This window comes from Oreochromis niloticus, linkage group LG7 (genome assembly GCF_001858045.2).
Source record: "Oreochromis niloticus isolate F11D_XX linkage group LG7, O_niloticus_UMD_NMBU, whole genome shotgun sequence".
In the NCBI taxonomy this organism is placed as follows: domain Eukaryota; kingdom Metazoa; phylum Chordata; class Actinopteri; order Cichliformes; family Cichlidae; genus Oreochromis; species Oreochromis niloticus.
The window spans coordinates 3,223,829-3,239,701 of NC_031972.2; the positions used below are offsets into that span (position 1 = coordinate 3,223,829).

The 15,873-nt window shown below is 42.4% G+C and overlaps 1 protein-coding gene across 5 annotated transcripts in view; it reads right to left on the reverse strand.

Moving 5' to 3' along the window:
* ces3 (carboxylesterase 3) overlaps window positions 1-15,873 on the reverse strand; it is a 71,735-nt gene that overhangs the window by 45,598 nt on the left and 10,264 nt on the right. For 4 of the 5 annotated variants that reach the window (XM_025908487.1, XM_025908488.1, XM_019360868.2 and 1 more), the window contains exons 4-10: window positions 15,443-15,576; window positions 15,055-15,208; window positions 14,858-14,962; window positions 14,421-14,522; window positions 14,017-14,157; window positions 13,830-13,910; window positions 13,330-13,471 (exon numbers count right to left, since the gene is read on the reverse strand). In XM_025908487.1, coding sequence (XP_025764272.1) covers window positions 13,330-13,471; window positions 13,830-13,910; window positions 14,017-14,157; window positions 14,421-14,522; window positions 14,858-14,962; window positions 15,055-15,208; window positions 15,443-15,576 — 859 coding nt within the window. Of the gene's footprint in view, window positions 1-10,791; window positions 11,277-11,572; window positions 11,646-12,025; window positions 12,176-13,329; window positions 13,472-13,829; window positions 13,911-14,016; window positions 14,158-14,420; window positions 14,523-14,857; window positions 14,963-15,054; window positions 15,209-15,442; window positions 15,577-15,873 lie in introns of those variants that run through there. The other variant, XM_005449221.4, reaches the window with a different exon arrangement.

The window sequence follows — 15,873 nt, forward strand, 5'->3', positions numbered from 1 at the left end:
GCAAATATACATACACAGACTTAATAAGTTGCTTCCAGTGTGCAATATGATGCTGTATCTGTACTTGTTTTGGATCCTGATCTTTAAGGATTTATTCTTTTATTTGATCCTGTAGAGACAATATTTATTTGCTAGAATGCCAGCTTACATCATTTAAAATCATCACTAGATTAAAAAACATGATAAGCACTGTTATATCACATGTTGAGTAGTCAGAAGTAATAAGACACATGTTGAAACCCCCAGAGGTCCATTAAAGTTTAGCTGAGTTTATAGCCTGTTGCCTTTGACCCATGACTAATGACTAAACCAAATTCATGAAAATATTTTCAAAAATAAACTTTCCAGATGGAACGCGCACCAAGCTGACAGCACCCAAACCACTTTGCTTTATGAGTTAGACTTTAATCAAGAAAATGTCATTAAGGGATTAAGAGATAAGAAGTTTACAGTACCGTGTAAACTCCTTGAGTCACTCCTCATTTCTTTCTGTTTTTTTTCTGGCTTCCGAGGAGCCAGACTTTCTTTTTTACAGAGCTCTTTCAGTCCGGTCCTTGTAGCTTACAATTTTCAGAGGAATGTTTGCTTTTGTTTGTTAGGTCACTCAACCCTGACCTAGAAATCATCCAACCATAGAAGAGACACCTAACTCAAGGAATGAACCAGTGTTGTGTCTACACATAACAGATAACTTATCAAAGAACCACATTGAAATTCTAGTTTTAAGTGCTTTCTTACACGTACCCAGTCACAAAAACAAATCATTTGTTCCCGTTTCTCTGGATCCTAAAGATAACACATCTTGACAGGTAGAAAATACACTGCTCAAGAAAACATAAAGGAACACTTTTTAATCAGAGGACAGCATCAAGTCAGTTAACTTTCTGGGAATTTGATGTAATCGGTTAAGTAGCAGAGGGGGTTGTTATTCACTTACTGTTTTGGTGTTAATGTAATTATCAACAGGTGTAATAGAAGGGCAACAATGATACAACTCCTAGAACAGGAATGGTTTTACAGGTGGAGGACACTGACACTCACAGGGTCACTACTGGTAACATGATGCCATACCTGGACTCTGCAGAGATTGCACAGTCCAACTCCTCCAGGATGGCTCATCAATATGTGGCACTGCTGAAAGGTTTGCTGTGTCTCCCAACACAGTCTCAAGGGCATGGAGGAGATTCCTGGAGGCAGGTAGTTACTGTAGGAGAGCTGGATAGGGCCGTAGAAGGCCCATAACCCAAGAGCAGGACTGTTATCTGCTCCTTTGTGCAAGGAGGAACAGGATGAGCACTGCTGAAGAGCTGCAGAGCTACAAAATGACCTCCAGCAGGGCACTAGTGTGATTTTCTCTGACCAAACAATCAAAACCAGACTTCAAAAGGGGGGGGGGGCTTGAGGGCCAAAAGTCCTCTAGTGGGCCTTGTGCTCACTGCCATAGAATACCAGAATTGGCAGGTCAACCACCTGATGAGGTTGAGAGTCGATGAGTCTGCTCATCGACTCTCAACCTCATCAGGAGAAGTTCAGAAGAAGAGATCTAGCTATGTCGTTGAGTCTGTTGCAGCCTGGAACTGGGATTCTGGGGAACCTGGAGCAGAATTTCAATTATGCAGATGTAGTGAAGTAGATTCTGGGGTAGGATTTTACATGATGTCCACAAACGCACCACTAACATCCACACCTTCCCAGTTGACAATTAGCAGGCTTATAAGAAACAGCTGCGCTTCACTAGCAGAAGGAGGCATTTAGCAGTCTTGTCCATCTAAGGTGGCTGAGAGCATTAGGCAGCTAAGCGCTGCAGCTCTCTCCAGGAAAGCTACTCAGTTTAGTATGGCCCTTTAGAGAGTGGTAAGTGGGACTCTTGCGTTATCATAACGTGGCATATAGTAGGGTGGACTTTGACAACTGTTTCCCTCTTTTGTTGCAGGTTTGCACTATACTGCTGCTGTCTATGCTGTTTGTTATGCGATGCTTTTATAATGAACAGTAATTTGGGATGTATTTGTTTTATGTAGATCTTTTACTAATTTGTTTAATGTTTTATGCTTTGTTTTATTGCTTTAGTGGAGGTGCGGCCGCTTGTTGGGGGGCTAGGCACGTGAGGTGGAATCCCCTCCCCGATGCATGAGAGTGTACACACCGGGCATAGGTAGATTGCACCATTTAGAGTTTAGTGTGAGTGAGGTCTGCAGTGAAATTACACGGGTGAGTAATTGGTGGCACCCTTGGGCACTCCTCCCTGTTGCCTCCTCAAGTGGCCGGTCTCCACTATTTTGTTTAGTTATTCTTTTAACATGTTGTGATTGTTTTTAGGGTAGCATTGTGGTAGGGAGTCTGGTCGTTTGATTAATAAAGTGTTTTAATTAACTATTTTGCCGTCTCAACCCTGCTACCTTAGGTCGATTTTATAATTCTATGTTTTTAGTAGTTCTTCTTAATAAACTTTGATCTGTAAAATTCATCTGTCTCACCTCTGCCGTTAATAACGAGTCTGTGGGCTTTGGTAGCCAGTGTAACACTTACATTGGCTAGAGAAATCTTTCCTGGGGTGTAACTCCCTCCCCCAGGTGGCGTTGTCACCATCTTAGTTACCGTCCCCGGTTATCCCTCATTCGCGCCACCACACATAAATTCGTATTCAAGAGTGTGTTAAAGATATGAGATCAGGAGGGCTGTTAGCTCACTTTAAGCAACTTGGCCACCTCAATCCTGAGGTGGCCAAGTTGCTGTTTTGATGCAGTGAGGAAAAGAACTGAGATCTTCCTCATGGTAGCCTTAAGCCCTGGCTGATTTAAACTCTCGAGTCTTAGATCTGCCTCCCCTTTGACCAGTTCTATCAGCTGACACACCTGCTGCTCTCCAATAAATTCAAAATACAAAAACCTTTCCGTGCAGCGTCATGTTCATGTAAAAGTCCTTTGTGGAAACCAGACTGAAGTTTCCTAAGACCTAATTGATTCGTTTCTTTTTTTTTTTTTTACACTTTATTTTTTATTGACAGTTTTGTATAATTTTTTACAAAACACGCAGACCCCCAGCATTCACAGAGCATCCAGGCTAGCAAAAAAAAAAACAAAACAAAAGAAACAAACAAAAAGGAAAAAAAAAAAAAAAAAAAAAAGGACATATCCCTTTATGGTACAATCAGATCAAATAGCTGAACAACAGCATTGAAACATGGTATCAGAAATTATAATATTTTTCCATTTGAGTAAAGGTCCCATTTTTTTCCAGTATTTCTCAAATTTATCCGCAGCCAGTCTTAGTGAAAAAGTCAATCTCTCCATTGTGTAAATTTCCTTGATAATACCTATCCAGTCCAAGGATGACGGTGGATCCACGTTTAGCCATTTGCGAGTTATAGCTTTCTTTGCACCAGCCAATAATATCAATAAAAGATATTTGTCTGAATTCCTCAGTCCTTGTGGCAAATCACATAGATAAAACACAGTGAAATCAGGGGCCAAGTTCAAGCCCATCATGGTATTGATTTCTGTGATCACTACCAGCCAATAGGGGACAATCTTGGCACATTCCCAAAATTGATTCGTTTCTTAACCAAAGATTTGTTCAGCTCTTAATATTAACCTCGCTCAAACCTCAGTTGAAAACAAAAGGTTAAAATACCCATTTCACAAATTCTTCAAGCCTTAAATTTAGTATAGCCTCGTTGGGAAAGTTGGTCTAAATATGAACAGCCAAGCACAGAGTTTTGTTTTGAAGGGCTGTCTTCTTGTGCTACATGTCATTTGTGCATCAATTTAAGTTTTATTTAAAAGTCAGTTTTGGTGGCTGTAAATCATTTTATTGAAAGTTTGTTTCTCTTTTAAACTTAAAATCTTTTTGGCCAAGAAGTGAAACTCTTAAGATTAAGAATATCTTCTGTGAAAGTGCCAACATGGATATGATTAACTTTTCACTGTTTTTTTTTCCAATGAGGAGAGAAGCTGAAGCTCTCATAGAATGATTGAACACCGTAACCTCTTGCTGTAGGGTAGCAGGGTTAATCTTAGTTTAAGGATTAATTTATGCCACCAACTGTTTATGATTCATCTCCAACTGTTGTTGTTGGTTGGGTGTGGGTTTTTTTTTTTTTTTTTTTTTTTTTAAGAGTGTGTGTCTGTATTTTACTGTGCGTTTCAGTGTCATCAGGAAGTGGAGCCTCGTCGCTATAAATTTCTAAATCTCTCCAGTCACCTGAACCTGTTGAACATTAGAGAATTTTAGTTGCTCGACAGTCCTGGATCTAAAACCAGAGACCGTTTATGAAAAACGGACATTGTGACATCACTCACTGTTTCTTGTGAAGCAGTACTGGGGTCCACGTTGTGACCAGATTTCCAATACTGAAATATTCTCACACCAACAGTGCAGAGAAGAAATTATATAATGGAGGTCATAGGTCATAAGCTTACTATATAACATACTTTCATAATAGATTATGCAACATTATACCTGAATTAGTTACGGTTTAGTGAGGTTATACAAAGCTAGAGTTATTTGATAACCCATTATGCTTTCGTCTTGGCTCGCAAGGCTGAAAGAATTTGTGGAATGGGTTCTTAACCTTCTGTTTTTAACCGAACGTTAAGATAGGTTAAGGTTAACCAAAGATTCGTTCAGCTCTTCAAAAAGGAATAAATTAGGTCTGAGGAAAGTTCAGCCTGATTTCCACGACGGACCTTGAACCCATCTGATTGGAGCAGAATTGGCTGAAATCCTTGGCTTCTACAAGCTGTAAAACCTTCAGAGTTTATTTTTATTCATGCAGGGTATGATTCATGCGAGACTTTGAGGTCATTGTGACATCAGAGCATTGTTTCTAAAAATAGTTAAATAACAAATGTGTAGTGCATGTTTCTCTGTGCCCTTTCATTTTCTTATGTGAAAAGGGGGGGAAAAAAAAAAAAAAAAATCTAAATTCAACTTTGACCAAATGATGAAGATCAAATGCTCGGCCAGCCTACGCACTCATGTCCCCAAAGGCCTAGTTTGTTGTTGTGAAGTTTGAAGAAAATCCATTAAAAAGTTTTCACAGATTTAATTCAGGAGCGGAACCACGCCTCCAAACACACCTCCATGTTTACGTGTCCCTCCCTCCGTCCCCTTTTTAATTCTTTAACTTCTTCACTTCTATCTAGTACGTGGGGATCTGCCAGGCCCGGGAGCCGCCGCCAGTCCCCTTCAAGGCGTTCTTCAAACCGCAGCTCAATTTATGTCCAAGCCTTTACCTACTAAAACACTGTCAAACCTCAAATGAGGATGTGGGCCCAGCGAGTTTAACAAAATGAAACCAGCTTGAGCTGTTATTGGTATCTGCAATGACTCTAAATTTGGAAACACTGTTTTGAAAGCTGAGTGCTAGACTGCTAACAAACGTACAAACAGAACAATTAAAAACTCCCTCGCCTCAGTGGGAAAATAATAAAATATTCATTCAAAAGCTCATCAGTTGTTGTTATCAAAGAAGACTGGCTTTAGCATATTGTAATAAAAACATCATAAAACATCAAAGTTTTAGTAGAGCCCTATCACTTCGGGACGAGTCGTGCTCTCTGAGTTCTTTAGTTAAAGTTCGGTTCATTTGTACTTGAACAACGACTTGACCCAGGAAGCCAGTTCAGCATACCCATATGCTGAACTTACCCTAAACAGTCACACAAAGCTGGTTTTCATGAAATCAATTCAGGGTTTTCTCTGCACGTTCACATGAAAGGGAAGAAACTGGCAGCATCTGATCAATCACAAAGATCATAGATATGACTCTTCTTCCACATAAGATTATCCCTTTGAGTGCCACCTACTCCAGAGATGTTATCAAATGGTTATAAAAATAAAAGATCATAAAAATATAACAGTAAAATGCAACACTGTTGTAAAAAACATGAAAAATAGGTCATTTAGTGACTGAGTCACACACTGAGTGACCTTTAAAAGCACCAAACAGGTACAAAAGGAAAGAAAAGCAATTTAACTTCATTTAAAAATTTTAAATTAGTTTATATTAGTATGCTGCAAAAAAGCACATAAATGCATATCAGAATCAGAATCAGAATCGTGTTTATTAGCCAAGTATATGTGCAGACAAATACAAGGAATTTGGTTCCGGTAGATGGTGGCTCTTGAGCACAGCAATGTAAATCACACACACGCACACATCTATATATACATTACACATGCATACACATACATACACAAAGCTGTGTAAACCAACTATAAATAACTAATCTAAACGTATATACATAAAATACAGAAATGAAATGAGGTGGAATGAATACTACAGAATGTACATAAGGTGCAGTTGCAGTCTGGCAGTGGGAGCAGCGTGACAGGTCAACTGTTTAGAAGGGAGATGGCGAGGGGAAAGAAACTGTTCCTGTGTCGGGTGGTCCTGGTCTGCAGGCTTCTGTACCGTCTGCCAGAGGGCAGCAGATCAAAAAGTCTGTGTCCAGGGTGTGAGGGGTCTGTGATGATTTTCCCTGCCCGTTTCCTGGTTCTTGAGAGGTACAGATCCTGGATGGAGGGCAGGGGGGCGCCGATGATCCTTTCTGCTGCCCGTACAGTCCGCTGCAGTCTGCGCCTGTCCTGTTTAGTGGCTGCACCATACCAGACTGTGATGGAGGAGCACAGGACAGACTCAATGACTGCAGTGTAGAACTGGATCAGCAGCTCCTGTGGAAGACTGTACTTCCCCAGTTGTCTCAGGAAGTACATCCTCTGCTGGGTCTTTTTGAGGATGGAGTTGATGTTGGTCTCCCACTTCAGGTCCTGGGAGATGGTGGTACCCAGGAACTTGAAGATCTCCACAGTCGACACAGGGCTGTCTGATATGATGAGGGGGGGCAGAGTTGAGGGATGTCTCCTGAAGTCCACTGTCATCTCTACAGTTTTAAGAGTGTTCAGCTCCAGGTGGAGCTGCAGTCATTAGTGTAGAGGGAGAACAGTAGTGGTGAGAGGACACATCCTTGAGGGCCACCAATACTGAGGGACCGAGTTTCAGAGGTGATCTCCCCCAGCCTCACTTGTTGCTTTCTGTCTGTCAGGAAGCTGGTGATCCACTGACAGGTAGCTGGAGACACGCTGAGCTGGGAGAGTTTGGAAGAGAGAAGTTCAGGCACGATGGTGTTAAAAGCCGAACTAAAGTCCACAAACAGGATCCTGGCATAAGTTCCCGGGCGGTCGAGGTGTTGCAGGATGTAATGCAGCCCCATATTCACTGCATCATCCACCGACCTGTTTGCCCGGTAGGCAAACTGCAGAGGGTCCAGCTGGTGGCCTGTAATGTCCTTCAGATGGTCTAACGCCAGTCGTTCAAAGGATTTCATGACCACAGACATCAAGGCGACAGGTCTGTAGTCATTCAGTCCTGTGATGGTGGGTTTCTTGGGAACAGGGATGATGGTGGAGCGTTTGAAGCAGAAGGGAACTTCACACAGTTCCAGGGATCTGTTGAAGATGCGAGTAAAGATGGGAGCCAGCTGTTCAGCACAGGTCTTGAGGCAGGAGAGTGAGACACCGTCTGGTCCGGGGGCTTTCCTGGGCTTCTGTTTCTGAAATAGTCGGCTCACATCCTCAGTGTGTATTCTGAGTTTCAGGGAGGAGGAAAGGGGGGTGAGAGGTGTGATGGAGGTCGTTGAGTCTGGATTGGAGAGGGTGATGGTGGTCGTTGAGTCTGAAATGGGGAGGGTGGTGGTGGTCGTTGGGTCTGGATTGGGGAGGGTGGGGGTGGTCGTTGAGACTGGATTGGGGAGGGGGAGGGTGAAGGGGGAGAAGTGGAAGGTGTGTTGGGGGTCAGTGTCTGAAGCAGTGTCTCTGGGGAAGGGAGGGTGAGGCGTGGGAGTCTGTCCGTCTCAAACCTGCAATAGAATGTATTTAGCTCGTTGGCCAGGTCTTTGTTTGCTTCAACAGTGGGTGGGGGGCGTCTGTAGCTGGTGATTTCCTGCAGGCCCTTCCACACTGACGCAGGGTCGTTGGCTGAGAGCCGTTCTTCCAGCTTCTGGGAGTAGACCCTTTTAGCTGCTTGGATCTCCTTGGTATACACGGATCTATGTTGTTTTGGATATTAATTAATTATTAATATCCTTTCCAGCTCCATCTCTCTGCCTAGCCTAGTCCTTTTCACCTCCCAGCACTCCCGTTCTTTCTTCTCCCCGACTATTCTGCTTTTCTGCCTTTGAATAGTTCCTTTTCCTCCTCATTCTCCTTGGCTCCTTTCTCCTCTCACTTTATGTAGTCCACCTGTGTGTACCTTATATGTTATGCTATGTTCTCACTATTCTTGAGATATGTGTTCACCACAGCCTTTACATAAAATCCACTTTTATCTGTCCTGCATTTTTCTCCTTAGCACCATATCTATCCAACACCTGTTTATCATCTCTGTTCCCTTCACCTGCACCTACACTGTTGTCTGTTTCAATCACCACCACCTGGCCGCCCTTCCACATGGTCTCCCTCACACAACATACTGTATCTCTGTTCTCTAAACCACAGCAGCCAGCTCTCTTCCTGTCAGTGTTTGTATTTGAAGTCCAGACTCTGCACTCCTGCCTTTTCTTCATGCTTGCTGCTTCTGAAGATGCTTCCCACTTTCCTCTTCGTCTGTCTTGCCGCCTGTCAGAACTCTGGTGGTCAGTAGCAATGGAGGTGGCTGTTGTTAATGGGATTTGACAGAGCCTATATGGAAGTCTCATTCTTGATTAATCAAACTAATCAAACACCGCTGCTACTTCAGACTTTCCCCCCACCTCTATGCCCACGCCCGAAGTATCTGCTCTGGAGGTTTTCTGCCTCTTTCACATTCATTCTGCCCAGATCTATACAAGGTGTCTGTAATGAAGGTCGTTTTTATTACTTGTCCATATAAAACATGAGTGATTTTAATATTTATATTAAAGGAAAGTTTGTTATGTTTATATTGATTATTTGGCTATTGGTTTTCCTTGTGGGCGTCTTCCAGCTTCACTTATGGTGTGCCAGCCAAAAGAGTCCCCAGGCGTCTTGAGTGCCTTGTTAAAGGTTCCTGGTGGTACCAAGTGATGAAGAGGGGATTGAATAGCAATTTTACTTTATTGTAGATTGTAGTCGGTGGGCCAAGTGGGAAATATTTTATTTAATAATTGTAATTATTGTTATTATGTCTACAGCATTTATTTGGTGTAATTAAAGGTTATTGGGTAAGAAATGTGTGTGTAGTTTAGTTTAGTTTTGAACCCCAGATAACAGTATAGCTTGAGGGCCAATTAACAGCAGTCTATAAAGGGGTGCCAGTTAACATCAGAGGCTGTTGCTGGATCCATGTTCCACACCTGGGCTACATTGTTTTATTTCATGTTATGTTTTTGGAATTTTAATATAAGTGAATAAACACACCTCATCTCTGCCTCAAGCCTCCTATTTGAACCCAGCCATTACAGGCCATCCTAACACTGTCACGTATGATTATGGGTATTAAGGGTAGGGCTCTGTGCTGGACTAAACATGTCCTGCACATCCAGCATGGTGCGGGTCACCTGCCCTGCTACGTCGCTGCCGCCAGACCCGTGTCCGCCCACCAGAGATTTTTTAACCGAATTCATGCATGAAGAAAATGCAACTGTCACGTCTGGCGAGGCAGACAGCAAGGCGTGGAGCGATTGAAGACCCAAGTACAGGCAAACGGAGATGAGGGGGGAGTGATATCAAAAAACAAGCCTATATTGTGGTTGAGAAAACAATAGAAAGAAACAGGAGGGCGACTGGAGGTACAGAGATGTTAACCAGAAAAGCTAATACAAACACACAACCTGGGGATGGAAAACAGAGGCACTGAAAGAGGAACCGGGATACATGTGGAAACAGGCAGAAGGAACGCGGAGGATGACACGCAGACGGACTGACCAGGGATGGAGGGAAGCACGCACTATAAATATACACAAGTCAACGAGGGAAATGCACAACAGGAGGGAGACACAGCTGAACCAAATTATACATGATGAGACAGGGAGGACGCAAAACAGAATACATTGATATAGGACACTGAATTTCAAAGTAAAACAGTAAACATAAGAGACATACCAACGACGCAAACTTAACATAGAGACATGAAATGTGGGACATGGGAAAGGTACAGCGTAGACATAGGAAATACACGAACATAGAAACCAGGAACAAGGAGACATGACTGAAAGGGGAGATCAAGAGAACATGGAGCACAGACAGAACACAAAACCAAGAGACAACAGGTACTAAAATAATAATGAAAGCGAAGACTAGAAGTAACTTACAACACAAAACACTGTGTCACCGATCCAGGACCATTTTTTTGTGTCTTTGAGGGTGTCTTGCATCCTTTGCAGTTACTTTAATTCTTTTTATTTATTTATTTATTGAGTCGATTTCATTTGGACTTTTTCTTGGTTAGTTTCTGTTTCTCATTTTGGTTTTATGTCTCATTTGATTGTTTTTTGTTGGTTTCTAGTTAGTGCAAGCCCTGCTGTCAGTATTTGGTTTGTCTTCTGACTGACTTTCATTGAAGAAACCTTTGCCCAGTAAGACCTTCAGTAATTCAGCTCAAGTGTCAGTCAGCATTACTCAACTTTCCTATAAAACCAATATTTTATTTTAGTGTCCTTTTAAAGTCCTCTGACAGTTTACTGGGTGTGGGCAGGACTAATTACATGATAATAAACTATATTCCTTTGCTCTAGACACATAAGAATTAGTCACGTAATGTAATAGTCAAGACTGCTGATGCGAAGGTTAAGCCGTTGCCTTCTCATATATGATGGCATTGTAAATTGTAAATAAGTGGCAAAATGTATTTATTTATTTTTATAGGAAAGTGATCAATCAGCAAATCAAGTACATAAACGACCTGTGCTTTCAGAATTCATTTCAAGTTCATCAACAAAGCGTTATCTTGTTTCAACAACATCTATTTTTTTCTTTAAAATTTGGATTTTTTTGTTAGAAATCACTGAAAGACACTCGGTTAATCCAGTCTAAAACCAAGAAAAAGGAGTTCAAGCTGTAAATAACTCTGGATGTTTGTCGCTGTAAAACTTGGAAGCAGTACGAAGAATATTCATGCTTGCAGTCATCAGTTTTCAGGCACCAGTTTGGCTGCTGCTTCCAACTCTTGGAGCTTCAGAGGCAGGGTGACAGTAGCGAAGTGGACCCTATCCTTCCTCAATTTCTGTTTCACGGTCTGAGTCGGGCCCAGCTCCATGTACTCCTGCTTCTGCCTGTCGTACGGAGGCCAGCTGACCAGCCCAGGACCATTGGGAGAGCTGGGGATGTATATGCAGAGAAGATCATTAGTATATGTTCTCTGCTCTTTCATTCTGCAGAAATATCCTCTGTTTACCTTTACATGTGCATAATGTGCAAACAGGTTGTCAGTAACAACAAGCAGATCTGTTGGGGCCAGACTGTTTAATTCAGTCAAGAGTTATCTTTTCTGTTTTTACTATACCGTACATCATCAGCCCTGCATCGGTTGCTGGCAGCTGATAGTTAACATGTCATGATGGAAGTCAACAGTACCTGGTCGGTATTTTTGCGTATTGCAGCAGTTTTTACTCACCCAGATCGGACAAAATTAGCCCAGTATGACATCATCGTCCTGCAAAATCTCTCATCCTCTTTGGTGATGTTGCCTGAAGATGGGACAGTGGAAGGTCAGTCACAAAGCCGCCCTCTGACTTACAGTCTCGTAAGGTTAAAGCTGATGTATTCTGCCTATTTTCAGCTAGAAATTTTTATTCTTGGACTCTGATAATCTGGATCCTCCATCTGAAACAAGCTGGTCTAACTCTTCCCCCTTTGATTGACATAAACAGAGGGTTGAAACAGCATGTGGGTGGCGCTTCTGTGTTCTCTTCTGTGGGAATGCTATATTATTATAGTCATGAAGGTCTGACAGAAAGCAGAATAGGTCCCTTTTAAACATTTTGTAGCCATTTGGTAGCCACAATTTTCACTCATCGGTGATATCACTATAAAAATTTATATTAGGGAATTTATTACACACACTTACCTAAGATTTTTATATTTCCATTCCAGAAACATCCACCAAACATCAAGCCGACATCATCTGCGTGATCTGCTTTCACAAAGCTGGGCCTGTTCTGTTTGTATATCTCAGCCTGGTATACAAACTCATACATGTAAACTGGAACACCCACATCTGAACAGCCAAGGAGATAAAAGATGAGAGGTGCATGGTTAGGCTGGGCTTAAACAGAACAAAGTGAACTTTTCCCCTCACTATGTTAGTCATTGTTCACTACTGGATTAAAGCTTTGAGATGCTTCTTTCTTTGCATCAGTTACAGTTGGATTACAGGAGCAAAGACTAAGCTGATAAGTAGGTACACTGATAACCACAGAAATGAAAGAGAATCTAGCTGCATTGTGAATTGTTTTAACAAGATGAAAGTGTTTATTTCAACCAAAATCACAAGCTTTAACCAACCAGCCACTGAACTGGTCTCTAAGCTCCTGTGCCTCTCTTTTCTATTCCCTGGTCTGTTTCAGCAGAGAGACTGTTATTTCCTGCTCTCACCATGTCCTGCTCATAGGAGATCGTCTGATTCCTGGGAGTCTCTCCCTAATATTATAGCATCTTCACCTTCTAATATTACGTCAAAGCCATAGCTGCAGTGATGCAGATGCTGTACCAGTCCATCGTGGTGAAGAGAGAGCTGAGCGTAAAAGCAAAGCGGTCAATTTACCGGTCAATCTACGTCCCTACACTCAGGTTGTGAAACCAAGTGGTAGAAACTATCCTTCTGTGAAGCGTGGCTGGCCTCTCCCTTTGAGATAGGACGAGGCGTTCAGTCGAGAGCAGCTCAGAGTAGCCGAAAGGGGCCAGTTGAGCTGGTTCGGGCATCTGACAAGGATGCTTCCCAGGTGCCTCCTGGGTGAGGTGTTATGGGCATGTTCCACCAGGAACAACCTCGGGGCAGACCAAGGATATGCTGAAGAGATTACACCTCTCGGCTGGCCTGGAAACACCTCGGTGTTCCCCGGATAAGCTGGAGGAAGTGTGCTTTTCTGTTTAGATTACTGCCCCTGCGACCTGGCCCCAGATTAGTGGAAGAAAATCGATGTATGGAAGCAAGGCCAGGATAGTAGTTTTTTGTTTTGTTTTTTTTCTGTTCAGGATTTGCTGAGTCCCGTTTCATATAATGTCTCTGATACAGAGCCCCGAGACTGAATGACTGAATGACTGTGTTTCATTTCTGGCACTTATATGTGTGGTTTTGGGATTCCTTGGAAATCCATCTGCTTTAATGTTTAAATATAAAGGCATGCTGGATCAGTTAGCCCATTCTCTAACCTGAGTGGTACCCGGCCACTCGGACAACAGGCAGTGTCATCAGCAGGTCTCCCATGATTTCAGTGAATCCGTCTCTGATCTCCTCTGGAGTTTTAGCATCTTGCAGGTATTCATCTACAATGAGGTTGTTTGCGAAGGAGGCCTGGAACAGAGAAACAGGTTTTAACTATTAGATCAGGCTGAGTTTTATTATAGCGCCCCCTGCAGGCAATTAAATAAGCAATTTAAAAAAAAAAAAAGACTTCCTTCAACACTTTGAGTTCCTGTGAAATTTTCTCCTATTTGAAAATAATCAAATGTATTATTTTTAATTAACTTTATTGATTTTGTGAATTAACTAAGCAGCACCTAAAAGTATGATTTCTATTTTAACTCCTGTTATCATTTCAGTCCTAATTTTAACCTGAGCTCAAAAAAACTTCACCTCAACTTCAATCAAATCATTGAATCAATGCTGTTGTAAATATAAAGAAAAGCTGCCCAGCTGTCGCCGTGCTCACCCCTGGAGGATTAAACATGTTCACCACCGCCAGCACGGCCTCTCTGTTCATTCCATTCTCCCAGCCAGGAGCGGCGAAGCTCTGCGATCCACGGAAACAAAATTTAGATCAAGACTTTAAACAGGAAACACAAATCAGGAGAGTGTAATCAGTCACAGATGCTGTGGTGTAGAGGTATCTGTGCGACCTGAGGTAAGATCCAGCCAAACTCATGGTTGGTGATTCCCATCAGCACCGGAACCTTCAGGACTTCGTGTTTCTGAAGAAGAGCCTCTCCCAAGTCAGTCAGAAACTCGCCGTCCACCACGGCCCCGAGGAAAATTTTCATCTGCACAGAAATGATAAATTCCAACAGAGGCCAAATGGATAAAGGAAGCTGGAGTTTGCCAGCCGAGAGCGTTTAAATGCTCCCATCTAGTGGCCTTAATTAAGTATTATTCTTGCACTGGATATTAATCTATAATCCATAATCCAATCAGGTGTTTTCACACGATTGGCTCGAGCAACTTCAGACTCATTGTCTGTTTTTCTTTTCGTCACACTCAGTGAACTCGTCTACATCTGCTTGCACGTGTTAACGCAGTCATTTACCTGCTTTGTTGCAGTTACTAATTCATCTTGACTTTTCCCCTTCATGCAGCGGATCAGTTCCTCTGTGCTGCTGTCGTTACATCCAGTATGGCTGGCAACAATCTGGGTATGTGAGGGAGATGAAGGACAATCACAAACAACACAATCTTATGCTGCATTCCCCTTTAGTGAAGTTAGTGTAGCTTTAAGCTGAGCAATTTCACTGTTACCATCTCAGGATTTCTTTATTTATTTAACATGGACAACGTATCTATGCATGTCTGTTTAGATGGTGATGAAGACTTGATTAGCAGTGAAGTATTAACTGTTCACTCTTGGCCAGTTGATTCAGATTTAGATGCTACTTCAAAGGAGCTACAAAGCAGATATGCTGATCTGCTGATAAAGTACAGTCACTGTGAACTACTTCAAATTCTTCACATTTCAAACTTCAGCACCTGGGCTTGAGACAAAGGATGATTTGTAGTGTAGGTTCCAAGTGTTGCTACTCCACTTTGAAAGATTGCCCTCTGAAACAGTCCTTTTGCTTGTGGAGACAGAGTCTGTTTAAAAAGAGACAAACAGTATTCATGTAAAATATACACTCATGAAATACTCAAACTGTGCTCATATTTGAGCTTAAATGAATGTTTACCAGTATGGATGCACTGATTCCTCCAGCAGATTCTCCAGCCACTGTGACCGTCTGTGGATCGCCACCAAAGGCTTCAATATTTTCCTGCACCCATCTCAGGGTTGCCAGCTGATCCAAGAAACCCCAGTTGCCCTGAGCGTGTTCATCTCCAGTGCTTCAGAAGAAGAAGAGTTGACACAGTTTCTTTGGATTGCTTTAACTTCATAATATCCACCACATAACTTATGAACCAGTTGGAGTTATTATTGGCATTAGATTGTGAGTTAGCTCAACCTTTTGTTGGAAATATTTTATTTGGACCACCCAAACTGTTTAATTAATGTGATCAGGTGGATGTGAAAAGGTTAAGAGATTAAGGAAAAGTCTCACAAGGAAAACAACTCCTTACCTCAGGAAGCCCAGAATGCCGAGTCGATACTGAATAATAACCATCACTATGTTTTCATAAACAGCTAGTGGAGCCCCATCATACTGTGAAGCTGCACCCATAGCCAGACCTCCTCCATGGATCCACACCATCACCTGAAACACAGCCGAAGAACCTGCACATCACAGCTGACCTCTGCACATAGGAAACACAAGACTGATGACGATTGGAGGAAAAGAAAAAAGTAACGGTGGCAGTTAAAGTGGGCAGCACGGTGGCACGGTGGTTAGCACTGTTGCCGCACAGCAAGAAGGTCCTGAGTTCAATTCGGATTCAGATTCAGATTCAGAAGACTTTATTTATCCCCGAGGGGCAATTGAGAGCCTGACCTTGCCAACCATACATACAATACACAAACATCACATTGGGGAGACAGGTCAGGCTAGGTAGCT